Genomic DNA, 13466 nt, shown 5'->3' on the forward strand with positions numbered 1-13466 from the left:
GCCAAGTAAATGCTAGCCTAACCATAGAACTTCACATTTGTTAGGCCACACAGGGCTGAATTCTTTAACAATGTGTGCACAATGGCCTGGAGTGCTTTGTAATCATTTCCTTAAGAAAGAGTCACAACAATTGGACACAAAACCCCGAATGTAACAACAACAACAACAACAACAACAACAATAACAACAACAATGGATCATGGATGCTGCAATTCCAGGTGACAGCAGGATTGAAGAGAAACAATTGGAAAAGCTGACACGATATGAGGATTTAAAGATTGAACTGCAAAGACTCTGACTCAAGCCAGTCAAGGTGGTCCCAGTGGTGATCAGCACACTGGGTGCAGTGCCTAAAGACCTTGGGCTGAACTTAAACACAATCTGCACTGACAAAATTACCATCTGCCAGCTGCAGAAGGCCAACTTACTAGGATCTGCACGCATTATACACCGAAACATCACACAGTCCTAGACACTTGGGAAGTGTCCGACATGTGATCCAATATAACAGCCAGCAGAGTGATCTTGTCTGCTGTAGACTCATCTTGTGTTTCAAATAACAACAACAACAACAACAACAACTTTATTTATACCCCGCCACCATCTCCCCAAAGGGACTCGAGGCGGCTAACATGAGGCCAAGCCCAAAGATTATAATACAGCAAAGTAAAATACTACAGCAAATAATAGCAACAAAGTAAAATGCAAACAATAGCAAATACACAATAAACAAACACAAAATAAAATAGTGGAAGAATAAAAACACAGTGGGAGGGCTAAATGCACAGGATAAAATTGATTAAACCCTGGGTGATAAAGGTAAATGGAGTAATGTGTATCCGAGGAGGGAAGTTTTACCAATGTTAATGTATAAAGTATTACAGTGTAGCTATTTAAAGAACATGTATAAGGTGTCACATATAGAAACAGCTTGATATAGCACAGTATAAAATAGTATATAATCCCTTTGTTTAAATATGTTCTTAGATACCTTAATAGGATAATATCGTTAATTTTATAAAATTAATATATAGTAAATTTAAATAGTAATTTAATATATAATTTTATATTATTAAGGAACCACGGCCACACACAAAAAATACTAAAAAGGGGGTCCCAGGTTAAAGAAAGGCAAAAAACCACTAGAATATCTAATATTGTTCTTTATTAATATACCAGTATTAGATATTCTTGATTATATTGATAAAGGGAGGGCAATATCGCAGCCCCCCTCTCCCCCCATGGCCTTTCTTTGAGGTGAAGACTATCCAAATAAAGAATTCTACTGAAACTATTTTTGGAGAGAAGAACTCATTTTCACCTCCCAGTTTATGTGGAAATAATTCAGTAGTTGAAGCCAACTTTTCTGGCATTCCAGTCCTTAAAAATTCAGAATGGCTGCTACTAAAAACTGGTTACTGACATACATCAAGCAAATAAATGACAGTTGAAAGTCCTGAGCAGGTCATGAATCAAATCACCCAGAATCTCCATTTTTCTAGCTATGCAAAAGAAAAAGCTTGACTACTGAGAAACACCCAAGGACATGTTCAAATTAAAATGTTTTTAACAGAATCGCTTTTAAAAAAAGCTTTATTTTCTAACAACAGAGGGAAATTATCAGTATGTAAACATTTATATTCAGCAGTTCTAATGTCTGTATGTACCTCGTAGTTCAGCACTAATATTGCAGTCTCAGCAGAAATTGGCCCTAACAAAACACATAGAAAGTAATTGCCACTGGATCATCTGTTTTATTAACATTAGCAAAACATACTGAAGTACAATTGCTCAACATGTTTCCCACAGAAAGAAGAATCTCTAACCAACTAAGATGAATATCAGCATTATTAGGTAAATAATAAAACCCACAGAAGTCTGAGGAAATGTTGCATCTGCCCTTCTTCAAAACCTTAGAATGTGATCTACTCTCTCTTTATTGGTTTCAGTTTAAGAAAAAAGGTTCAAAAACAGAAATGGATTTGTGATACAGAGGCAAGTAAGTTAATAGTAAAGGTCACATTTACCTCAACACGTCAATGTCAAACTACACTCTGGGGAACTCTAGTTCATTAACAAGATTAATAATAAACAAGCAACCTTAAAAATAAAGATTCCATACAATTAGTAAACTTTCACACTGTAGCACACTGGAAGTGCTCTAGCATGCCCAGCATTATCCTGCATGTGTGCATCACTGGACAGTTTAATATAATTTACATCGCTTATATAAGTCCTATAATATCTACCAGGGCTTCCGAAACTCTTTCCACTTGTGACCACTTTGTGCCCAAGGTATGTTTACTTGACCCCAGGTATATAGGCATATAAAATAGATACAAACCTTTACTTATAATAAATCAGCATTTGCAAGGCTTGATAAGCAGGCCTTTTGTGTACAGCTGAGGCATTTTTTTGCAGAGTCCACTGTAAACACTGCATGTTGTTGCTAACAGATTTGGGTAAATGGGTGGCATTCAGAAACCTGAATGTTGCCAAAGCTTTTGTGACCGCAGCATTGAGCTAAGGGGCCCTATTTGGGGTTGGGATCCAGTTTAAGAAGCAGCGGTATATACAGAACAACAGAAAGGCCCCAAAGGCTCAACAGCATCTTGAATGAAACAGATATGAACCTGGAAACATTTTCAAGAATCCTCTGCCATTTGCACTGTGTGTTTTTGGTGGACATGTTGACTCCTTGACACTATAAAGACTGGAAAGTATTCAACTAATAGCCTGATTTATTTTTAAATTTCATTTAACAGGAATATTTATAATAAATGGGCATAAATATGCATAAGGATAAAATAATACCAGAAAAATCACTAAAAATAAAAACTACACATGCAAAAAAAATGTATTATAAAACAACTTCTGTACTACATATACATGCAATTATATTATGTCTTGTTATGTGGTGAATATATTCTAGTCATCCAGCCAGTCTTCATCCTGATCATTAGCATTTTACAAATTGTTTTATAACAGGAATACTGAAAGAGTGTTTTTAACCATATCTTGCATGTTATTCTTCAATAAATTGGAGGGTTTGTTTTTTTCCAATTAGTAACAATTATCCTGTCTCTCAACTAATACTCCTAATTTTGCAGAATATTCTTTCAATTCATCCTGTCTTCATTATTCCAGATGAATTAAGGATTTCAGTTGTAATTCACAATGTTTTTATAGATAGATTTTAATGACTCAATAAAAACTATGGCTCTAGTTAATTGTGATATGATATTCCTGGCATTCAACATCTGACAAATGAAGGGCACACAAAACCATGAAAGTATATGCAGACTATAGGATTCTCATATTAACGAAACAGAATAATATTTTATCTCATTGTTTTTGAGAAGTTCATGAATTGTTAAATGGAACTTTGACAAAAACTGCAGCATTCTATAATAAATGTATTTTATGCAGACCCATGTAAGACCATAATGTTTGTATACCAAGACACACACTACCCTTTGTACTGTTCTTGAAGCTCAGCACCTTCAGTACCTCATTATGTTAAAAATTATAACAATTAGCTATTTGAAAAGTCTTCCAAGCTTATTTTATCTAAATCCACAAGTTCCATTTTAAACAAATTTTAACTGATAGCTTTTTTAAAAAAAATAGAAATGTATTTTGACTCACCAATTTGGCTACTTTTCCATAATCAATCCACCTGATTGTTGCAAAATTTGTAGACTCTGCACAATTGAAACCATGATTAAATCCTGCATGGTATCCATATGGGAAAGTGATCATAAACTCTCCTGCTTCCTGTGTGATCTAAAAACCAAAATAACATTGTTAAGTGTCAACATTTCATCTCTGATTACACATCCATGCTTTCTCACAATGGTCCCTTTCACCCATGTGCTGAGAAATATATTTTAAAGTTGAGACAAATGTTTTTTAATGTTTATATATGCATACTAGCTGTGCCCTGCCACGCGTTGCTGTGGCCTATAGTAAAACTTATCAAAGTTGAGGTAGATATTCGGACTATTATGAAAGAGAGGTACCTACCTATTCCTTCCCCCACGTGTTGCTGTGGCCAATCTTCCCTCTTTCTCTCCTTCTTTCCCTCCCTCCCTCCCTCCCTCCCTCCCTCCCTCCCTCCTTCCTTCCTTCCTTCCTTCCTTCCTTCCCATCTTTCCTTCTCCTCTTCTTTCTCTATCTCTTTCCTTCCTTCCCCCTTTTTCTTTCTCTTCTGCTGTCTCTCTTTTCTTTCCTTCCATCTTTCCTTTTCTTTCCTTTTCTTCTTCCTCTAACTTTCCTTCCTTCCCCCTTTTTCTTTACCTCCCTTTCTCTTTCTTTCTTCCTTCTTTCCTTCCTTCCTGTCTTTCCTAGATTTTGACAGGGCGGGAAGGGGCGGAGTGGGGTTTGGAGGTGGCGTGAAGTAAAAGGAGGTAAGATTGGGGCAGGGGAGTGATGGAGCGTGGGGTTGCGTGTGTGTGTGCGGCAGCGGGGGGAGTGATGGAGCGTGGGGTTGCGTGTGTGTGTGCGGCGGCGGGGGGAGTGGGGTTGCGTGTGTGTGTGCGGCGGCGGGGGAAGTGGGGTTGCGTGTGTGTGCTGCGGTGGGGGGAGTGATGGAGCGTGGGGTTGCGTGTGTGTGTGTGGCGGCGGGGGGAGTGGGGTTGTGTGTGTGTATGCGGCGGCGGGGGAAGTGAAGGAGCGTGGGGTTGCATGTGTGTGTGCGGCAGGGGTGTGTGTGTGCGGGAAGCGGCGCGGCGGGGCTTGGAGTGGGCATGGTTTCCGCAGAGGGAACGTTGGCTGGAAGGCCATGTGCGCGCGCCAGGGAACTTGCGGCTGGGCGCCAATGCGCATGCTCAGTTGTTTTGCCGTTTTGTGAGTGTGTTGTTGTGTTGTTTTTCATTTTGAGTAGATATGTTTGTACCTTGTGGGTTGTGTTATGGGTATGGGAATTTTGGTTAAGTTTCGTTGGGGTTTTTTTGAGTTTTGTTCTTTTGCCGTTTTGTGAGTGTGTTGCTGTGTTGTTTTTCATTTTGAGTAGATATGTTTGTACCTTGTGGGTTGTGTTATGGGCACGGGGATTTTGGTTAAGTTTCGTTGGGGGATTTTTGAGTTTTGTTGTTTTGCTGTTTTGTGAGTGTGTTGTTGTGTTGTTTTTCATTTTGAGTAGATATGTTTGTACCTTGTGGGTTGTGTTATGGGCACGGGGATTTTGGTTAAGTTTCGTTGGGGGATTTTTGAGTTTTGTTGCTTTGCCGTTTTGTGAGTGTGTTGTTGTGTTGTTTTTCATTTTGAGTAGGTATGTTTGTACCTTGTGGGTTGTGTTATGGGCACGGGGATTTTGGTTAAGTTTCGTTGGGGGATTTTTGAGTTTTGTTGTTTTGCCGTTTTGTGAGTGTGTTGTTGTGTTGTTTTTCATTTTGAGTAGATATGTTTGTACCTTGTGGGTTGTGTTATGGGCACGGGGATTTTGGTTAAGTTTCGTTGGGGTTTTTTTTAGTTTTGTTGTTTTGCCGTTTTGTGAGTGTGTTGTTGTGTTGTTTTTCATTTTGAGTAGATATGTTTGTACCTTGTGGGTTGTGTTATGGGCATGGGAATTTTGGTTAAGTTTCGTTGGGGGGGTTTTGAATTTTGTTTCCTCGTTGGATGCCCCTAACAAATTTATATATATAGATAATGAACTCATGTCCCAGCATTGAATGTTTGCCGTTTGTATGTTGTGCTCCACCCTGAGTCCCCTTTGGGGCGAGAAGGACGGAATATAAATGTTTTAAATAAATAATGAGTAAACATACCTGAAACCGGACTGATAAATTTTGTACCTGTGTATGCTGAATACATGAAGGTTGTGAGTAAACCGAATATGTTATTTTTATCAAAGTCTACTTCATTTTTGTCTCTTGAGTGCATGATATAAAACAAGTTGTTTTATGGGACAGTATATATATTTTTGGGCACTGAAAAAACTTCTAAAGCTTTGCTGTTTTTTATGCACTGGCAAATCTCTGTTTTCCTAACAGATCAGAGATAACGGGTTAATCAGTCAAACAACTGAAACCATTGCCTAGCATAATTATATCTGGTTGTATACCACAAGAAAAGATTCTAATCTAAAGGATTTTGGCTATTCTCTGAAAGGTCGTGCTTTTCTTAAAAGGTATGATCACCAAAAGGTGTTTTTCCAAAAGGTTATAATGCCATTTTCCAAAAGGAACTGCTAAAATTACTTGGGGAGTTAAAGTGTTTTGGATCATTTGGGAGGGATATTTCAACTTTTAGGCTATTTCCTTATTTTTTAAAAACAGATTTTTAAAAACCAATCTAAAAACAAAAAAAATCAATGTAACAATCACTAAATGGTTTTGTAACATTTGCAATTAAATAATTACATTTGTGGGTTAGTTATTAAAAGATACATTTCCAAGCTTTGTTCGGCTGTGTGCTAAGGCTGGGGACTTACCAAATAATAAAACTATATCATGCTGACCACTTGGGAGCTGGTGGTCTGTAGTAGAAATCTGTTTGGGAGCATTGTTCAGAAATGGAACTCCATTCAGCTGTAGATTCACTAGGACTGTGATCTAATGTATAAGACTGTCCTTTGTGCATCTTTCATGATTACTAACTCAGAAATTCATTATTTCAGAACAATTTTTATTTATATCTTCTGAAATATTTAAACATCTGCCATTTTTGCAATGATCACTTATATTTTTGGTGTGTTTTTTTAAGAACAGTTTTGGAACGTAAATAAAACTCAGTTTTGACCATTATAAATGTAGCTCTATAATGGTCTGGTATTTTTGAGGAGTTATTAAGAAGGGGGAAATGATGGTCTTAACATTAAAGTTATAGCTCCGAGTGTATTAGTTAAGAGGGATCAGCCAGTGCTCTGTGTTATGGTGTGAACTTGTACAAAATAAATGGTTCAGGCATTTAACAGCAATGCATTCTTCTTGAAACAAAATAACTTCCAAGTGGAGTATAGTGTGTCTTACTTTTTCAAGCACTGTTTCACTGTGAATAAATGAAGATTGGTAGATAAGATTAATCATTTCCTTTTGTTAAACAGTAAGGCTGGAAATGGAAAGGAAGCCCCTCACTCCACAACAACAAAACTTGGTAACTAGTATATGCCATGGCTTGAAACTTGAACTTCTTATCATGATTTGACACCAGTGGCTTCATCCCTTACACTAAAGATTCTTGTTCCATTAACTTTACTTTTCATTTATTTTAAGCAGTACAGAAGAGAAGAGAAAAGGATACTGGAGATGAACAGATAAATTAAAATAGGCCAGAACTTTATTTTGTTCAGCGTCTGTGAATTTTCCATGGAAAAAGCAAAGACTCTGCAATGTCACTGACAGCGTAACTTCTAGCAGAGAAAATCAGATCAAACTACTTGCTAGGTGAACTACAAATGAAAGTGCAGTAGACTTTCAATTAACCGGAACACAAGCAACCAGAACTCTCAAGTAACCAGAAAAACAATTGAAGATATATACTGCATCCACAAAGTTGTTTTAATAATACAGTGGAACTCCTACTTAAGAGCATCCCAACTTAAAGACTATTTTGAGTTAAAAGCTCTCCCTCAGCCCGAGTTATGCTTTATCATACAAGAAGTGTTTTGAGTTAAGAGCTAGCACCAGAGGGAGCACTAGCGCAAGAGGGAAGGCTTTAGGACTTGAAAGAAGCAGCCTCCATGCCTCGTGTCTCCATGCCTCATGCTCTTGTCCACTTTGGGAGACTGGTGTCTGCTTTGCTCTTGTCCATTGTCTGGGTTAGTTGATTTTGTGTGGTTTTTATTTCTGGTATGTTTGTCTTCAAAAAGAGAGGGAGTGAGAAAGAGAGGGATGGAGGCTGGAATGAGTACAGTAAGAAGAAAATGATGCTTCTGCCTCTTTCCTTTGTGCTTTGTGCTTCCTTGCCACAACTTTGTGCTTCTACCATTTTAACGTTGATCTTTCTTTTTTATTATTCCATGTCAATATACATTTATGCAGTATATGTTATTTATAAAGTACATTTTCTTATTTAAAGACACGTAACAAAAAAATTAGGAGTGTGGGGTAGGGGCAGAATGAATTAATAACATTTCAATGGGATGATTGTTTTGAGATAAGAGTGTTTGAGTTAAGAGCTCGGTCATGGAATGAATTAAACTTTTAGAGAAAAATAGTACAGGTCAATGACTGGCTTAGAAAATGGTGTCAGGAGGAACGCTTTGGCTTCCTCGACCATGGCCTGCTTTTCCAGGAGGATGGCCTACTGGCAAGGGATGGGGTGCATCTCACACATGTAAAAAAACACCTTTTTGCTCACAGACTCGCAAACCTCATTAGACGCACTTTAAACTAGGTCCACCGGGGGAGGGGGACAACAGCCTTGCGAACACTACTTTACCCATAATGTCTGGGAATCGCCAGAAGGCTAAACGGAGGGCTGCACAAACACAACAAGGACCAAGGACCAAAAGCACAATAATCCCAATTAAACAGCTCAAGGGAAGATCTCAGGGGCTCACATGTCTTTACACTAATGCACAGAGCATGGGAAATAAACAAGACGAACTCCAACTTTTAGCACAACACCACAAATATGATATCATAGGGATCACTGAAACCTGGTGGGATGACTCCTATCGCTGGAATGTAGGTATCAAGGGGTATAACCTCTTTCACAGAAACCGAACAAAGGGGAGAGGAGGCGGAGTAGCCTTATATGTCAAAAACTCTTATGCTGCAGAAGAGATTCAAGACAGCAATCTGGAAAACCAGCTTGAAATCATCTGGATAAGAATCAAGGGAACTGGGACTCAAAAAGATGTCGTTGTAGGCGTCTACTACAGACCCCCAAGCCAGGAGGAAGAACTTGATGAAGTCTTCTGCCAACAGTTGACCAAACAGGCACAGAAAAGAGATGTAGTAGTCATGGGCGATTTCAACTATCCCAATATTTGCTGGAAAACAAACTCGGCCAAGAGTACAAGGTCCAACAAATTCCTCGCTTGCCTTGCAGACAATTTCATGGTCCAGAAGGTAGAAGAGGCAACAAGGGGATTGGCTACTCTTGATCTCATCCTAACAAATGCGGAGGACCTGATCGATGCGGTCGAAGTGGTAGGATCCTTAGGGGCAAGTGACCATGTGCTCCTGCAATTTGAGGTACAAAGGAAGGCCGAAACTAAGACAAGTCAAACCCGCACTTTGGACTTTAGGAGAGCTGATTTCCAAAAAATGAAGGAAACGCTGAGCAGCATTCCGTGGACACAGATACTAAAAGACAAGGGAGTTACGGATGGATGGGAATTTCTCAAGAGTGAAATACTCAAGGCGCAATTGCAAACCGTGCCAACAAAGAGAAAAAATAGGACAAGTGCAAAGAAGCCAGAATGGATGTCCAAAGAACTTCTAACTGTGCTAAGACACAAAAGAGACATGCACAAGAAGTGGAAAAAGGGAGAAATCACCAAAGAAGAATTCAAACAAATAGCCAACACCTGTAGGGAAAAGGTCCGCAAGGCTAAAGCAAAAAACGAGCTCAGACTTGCCAGGGACATTAAAAACAATAAAAAGGGCTTCTATTCTTATGTCAGTAGAAAAAGGAAAAACAAGGAGGCGATAGGACCTCTTCGAGGAGAAGATGGGGCAATGATGACAGGGGATAGGGAAAAGGCAGAACTACTTAATGCCTTCTTTGCCTCGGTCTTCTCACAAAAAGAGAGTCTTCAACCTCAGCAAGATGGAGTGGATGAGGGTTTGGAGGACATCCAACCCCAAATTGGAAAAGAAGTCGTTCAGGAATACCTGGCCGCTCTTAATGAGTTCAAGTCCCCAGGGCCAGATCAACTACACCCCAGAGTATTGAAGGAACTAGCGGAAGTCATTTCGGAACCATTGGCAACCATCTTTGAGAGTTCTTGGAGAACGGGAGAAGTTCCAGCAGATTGGAGGAGGGCCAATGTGGTCCCAATCTTCAAGAAGGGAAAAAAGGATGACCCAAACAACTACCGTCCGGTCAGCCTCACGTCGATACCGGGCAAGATTCTGGAAAAGATTGTTAAGGAAGTGGTCTGCAAACACTTAGAAACAAAAGCAGTCATCGCTAATAGTCAACATGGATTTATCAAAAACAAGTCATGTCAGACTAATCTGATCTCTTTCTTCGATAGAGCTACAAGCTGGGTAGATGCAGGGAATGCCGTGGATGTAGCGTACCTGGATTTCAGTAAGGCCTTCGACAAGGTCCCCCATGACCTTCTGGCAAGGAAACTAGTCCAATGTGGGCTAGGCAAAACTACGGTGAGGTGGATCTGGAATTGGTTAAGTGGACGAACACAGAGAGTGCTCACTAATGCTTCCTCTTCATCTTGGAAAGAAGTGACAAGTGGAGTGCCGCAGGGTTCCGTCCTGGGCCCGGTCCTGTTCAACATCTTTATTAATGACTTAGATGAAGGGCTAGAAGGCATGATCATCAAGTTTGCAGACGACACCAAATTGGGAGGGATAGCCAATAGTCCAGAGGACAGGAGCAGAATTCAAAACGATCTTGACAGATTAGAGAGATGGGCCAAAACTAACAAAATGAAGTTCAACAGTGACAAATGCAAGATACTCCACTTTGGCAGAAAAAACGAAATGCAAAGATACAGAATGGGTGACGCCTGGCTCGAGAGCAGTACGTGTGAAAAAGATCTTGGAGTCCTCGTGGACAACAAGTTAAACATGAGCCAACAATGTGACGTGGCGGCAAAAAAAGCCAATGGGATTTTGGCCTGCATCAAGAGGGGCATAGTGTCTAGATCTAAGGAAGTAATGCTACCCCTCTATTCTGCTCTGGTTAGACCACACCTGGAATATTGTGTCCAATTCTGGGCGCCACAATTCAAGAGAGATATTGACAAGCTGGAATGTGTCCAGAGGAGGGCGACTAAAATGATCAAGGGTCTGGAGAACAAGCCCTATGAGGAGCGGCTTAGGGAACTGGGCATGTTTAGCCTGAAGAAGAGAAGGCTGAGAGGAGATATGATAGCCATGTATAAATATGTGAGAGGAAGCCACAGGGAGGAGGGAGCAAGCTTGTTTTCTGCTTCCTTGGAGACTAGGACGCGGAACAATGGCTTCAAACTACAAGAGAGGAGATTCCATCTGAACATGAGGAAGAACTTCCTGACTGTGAGAGCCGTTCAGCAGTGGAACTCTCTGCCCCGGAATGTGGTGGAGGCTCCTTCTTTGGAAGCTTTTAAACAGAGGCTGGATGGCCATTTGTCAGGGGTGATTTGAATGCAATATTCCTGCTTCTTGGCAGGGGGTTGGACTGGATGGCCCATGAGGTCTCTTCCAACTCTTTGATTCTATGATTCTATGATTCTATGATTCTATGATTAATGCTTCCTCTTCATCTTGGAAAGAAGTGACAAGTGGAGTGCCGCAGGGTTCCATCCTGGGCCCGATCCTGTTCAACATCTTTATTAATGACTTAGACGAAGGGCTAGAAGGCATGATCATCAAGTTTGCAGACGACACCAAATTGGGAGGGATAGCCAATAGTCCAGAGGACAGGAGCAGAATTCAAAACGATCTTGACAGATTAGAGAGATGGGCCAAAACTAACAAAATGAAGTTCAACAGTGACAAATGCAAGATACTCCACTTTGGCAGAAAAAAATGAAATGCAAAGATACAAAATGGGTGACGCCTGGCTCGAGAGCAGTACATGTGAAAAAGATCTTGGAGTCCTCGTGGACAACAAGTTAAACATAAGCCAACAATGTGATGTGGCGGCAAAAAAAGCCAATGGGATTTTGGCCTGCATCAATAGGAGCATAGTGTCTAGATCTAAGGAAGTGATGCTACCCCTCTATTCTGCTTTGGTTAGACCACATCTGGAATATTGTGTCCAATTCTGGGCACCACAATTCAAGAGAGATATTGACAAGCTGGAATGTGTCCAGAGGAGGGCGACTAAAATGATCAAGGGTCTAGAGAACAAGCCCTATGAGGAGCGGCTTAGGGAACTGGGCGTGTTTAGCCTGAAGAAGAGAAGGCTGAGAGGAGATATGATAGCCATGTACAAATATGTGAGAGGAAGCCACAGGGAGGAGGGAGCAAGCTTGTTTTCTGCTTCCTTGGAGACTAGGACGCGGAACAATGGCTTCAAACTACAAGAGAGGAGATTCCATCTGAACATTAGGAAGAACTTCCTGACTGTGAGAGCCGTTCAGCAGTGGAACTCTCTGCCCCGGAGTGTGGTGGAGGCTCCTTCATTGGAAGCTTTTAAGCAGAGGCTGGATGGCCATTTGTCAGGGGTGATTTGAATGCAATATTCCTGCTTCTTGGCAGGGGGTTGGACTGGATGGCCCATGAGGTCTCTTCCAACTCTTTGATTCTATGATTCTAAGTCAAGGTATCGCTGTACAGTAAAACTGTGTTTTATTTCATTGTTGTTGTTGTTGTTTACTCGTTCAGTCGCTTCCAACTCTTCGTGATCTCATGGACCAGCTGTACAGAAGTTGATTATAAATTGTATGATTTTAACTGTATTTGTGTTTAGATTGGCTGCACTAATGCTGGAGCGGCCTAACTGAGAGGAGTGCGTTGCCATGGAGACGATGTAGGCTAGAGAGAGAAGTGGGAGGAGCTTAGAGGGGAGAGTTTGAAAAACGACAGTTAATGTTCAGTTAAGTTTTAGGTTTAGAGGAGTAAACAGTCATGAGTTAGGTTTTAGGTTTAGAGGAGTGAGCAGTCAGGAGTTAAGATTTGAGGGTGAGGAATTGATAGAGGAAAGATTAGGAGGTTATAGCTGTAAGAGAGTGAATTGTGAAGCAAAGTTTCAAGGCTTTGGAAAGCCAGATTAAGTTACTGGAAGTTTCTTAGGCTAGAGAGGCTGATAAGGGAAACATAACCAGTATTCCGTTAGTCTAAAGAAAGGCTAAAGAATAAGCTTATTAAGTATCTGATCAGGGGAGGATCAGACAAGGGAGACATCCCTGTATTGAAACTTTGTTTTGTAATAAGTGCTTCACCTCAGGAAGATACTGTATAACCTGAAAGAGTATAACATTCAACTAACCAAGCATTATTCTGAGTTCTATAAGAGAAGTTACAACTTGCAACCACACGCTTTGTGCTCAATAAACTTGTTAACTTTTGTTTGAAGACTGCCTCATCTCCATCAATTCTGCATCCAGTGTGCCATTTCTCACAATATTATAACTTACCTCACGTGGTGGCAGAAACGCAGGGGAAAGTGACCAAATAGATCTATATTCTTATCTCCAGTCACGCTACAATACATACAGTATAATTACTACTAAGTTATTACTATCTTAATAAAGGAAGAGGTGCGATTGAACAGCCTCCCTTCTAATTTGATGGTAAATTTGGTTCCTTTCAAATTGGTAGCAACAATAATCATCCCGAGGCTCCCCTGCTCCTGCGCACCGGCCTATGCCAGAGCTCCCTCTTGGCCGTCACCACCCCCAGCCC

The 13466-nt window shown here is 40.5% G+C and overlaps 1 protein-coding gene across 4 annotated transcripts in view; it reads right to left on the reverse strand.

Annotated features, from left to right (window-relative positions):
* KDM4C (lysine demethylase 4C) overlaps window positions 1-13466 on the reverse strand; it is a 276898-nt gene that overhangs the window by 188502 nt on the left and 74930 nt on the right. For all 4 annotated transcript variants that reach the window (XM_060762302.2, XM_060762301.2, XM_060762305.2 and 1 more), the window contains exon 9: window positions 3649-3786. In XM_060762302.2, coding sequence (XP_060618285.2) covers window positions 3649-3786 — 138 coding nt within the window. The remainder of the gene's footprint in view (window positions 1-3648; window positions 3787-13466) is intronic.

The sequence above is a fragment of the Anolis sagrei genome, chromosome 2 (assembly GCF_037176765.1).
Source record: "Anolis sagrei isolate rAnoSag1 chromosome 2, rAnoSag1.mat, whole genome shotgun sequence".
NCBI classification, from domain to species: Eukaryota; Metazoa; Chordata; class Lepidosauria; order Squamata; family Dactyloidae; genus Anolis; species Anolis sagrei.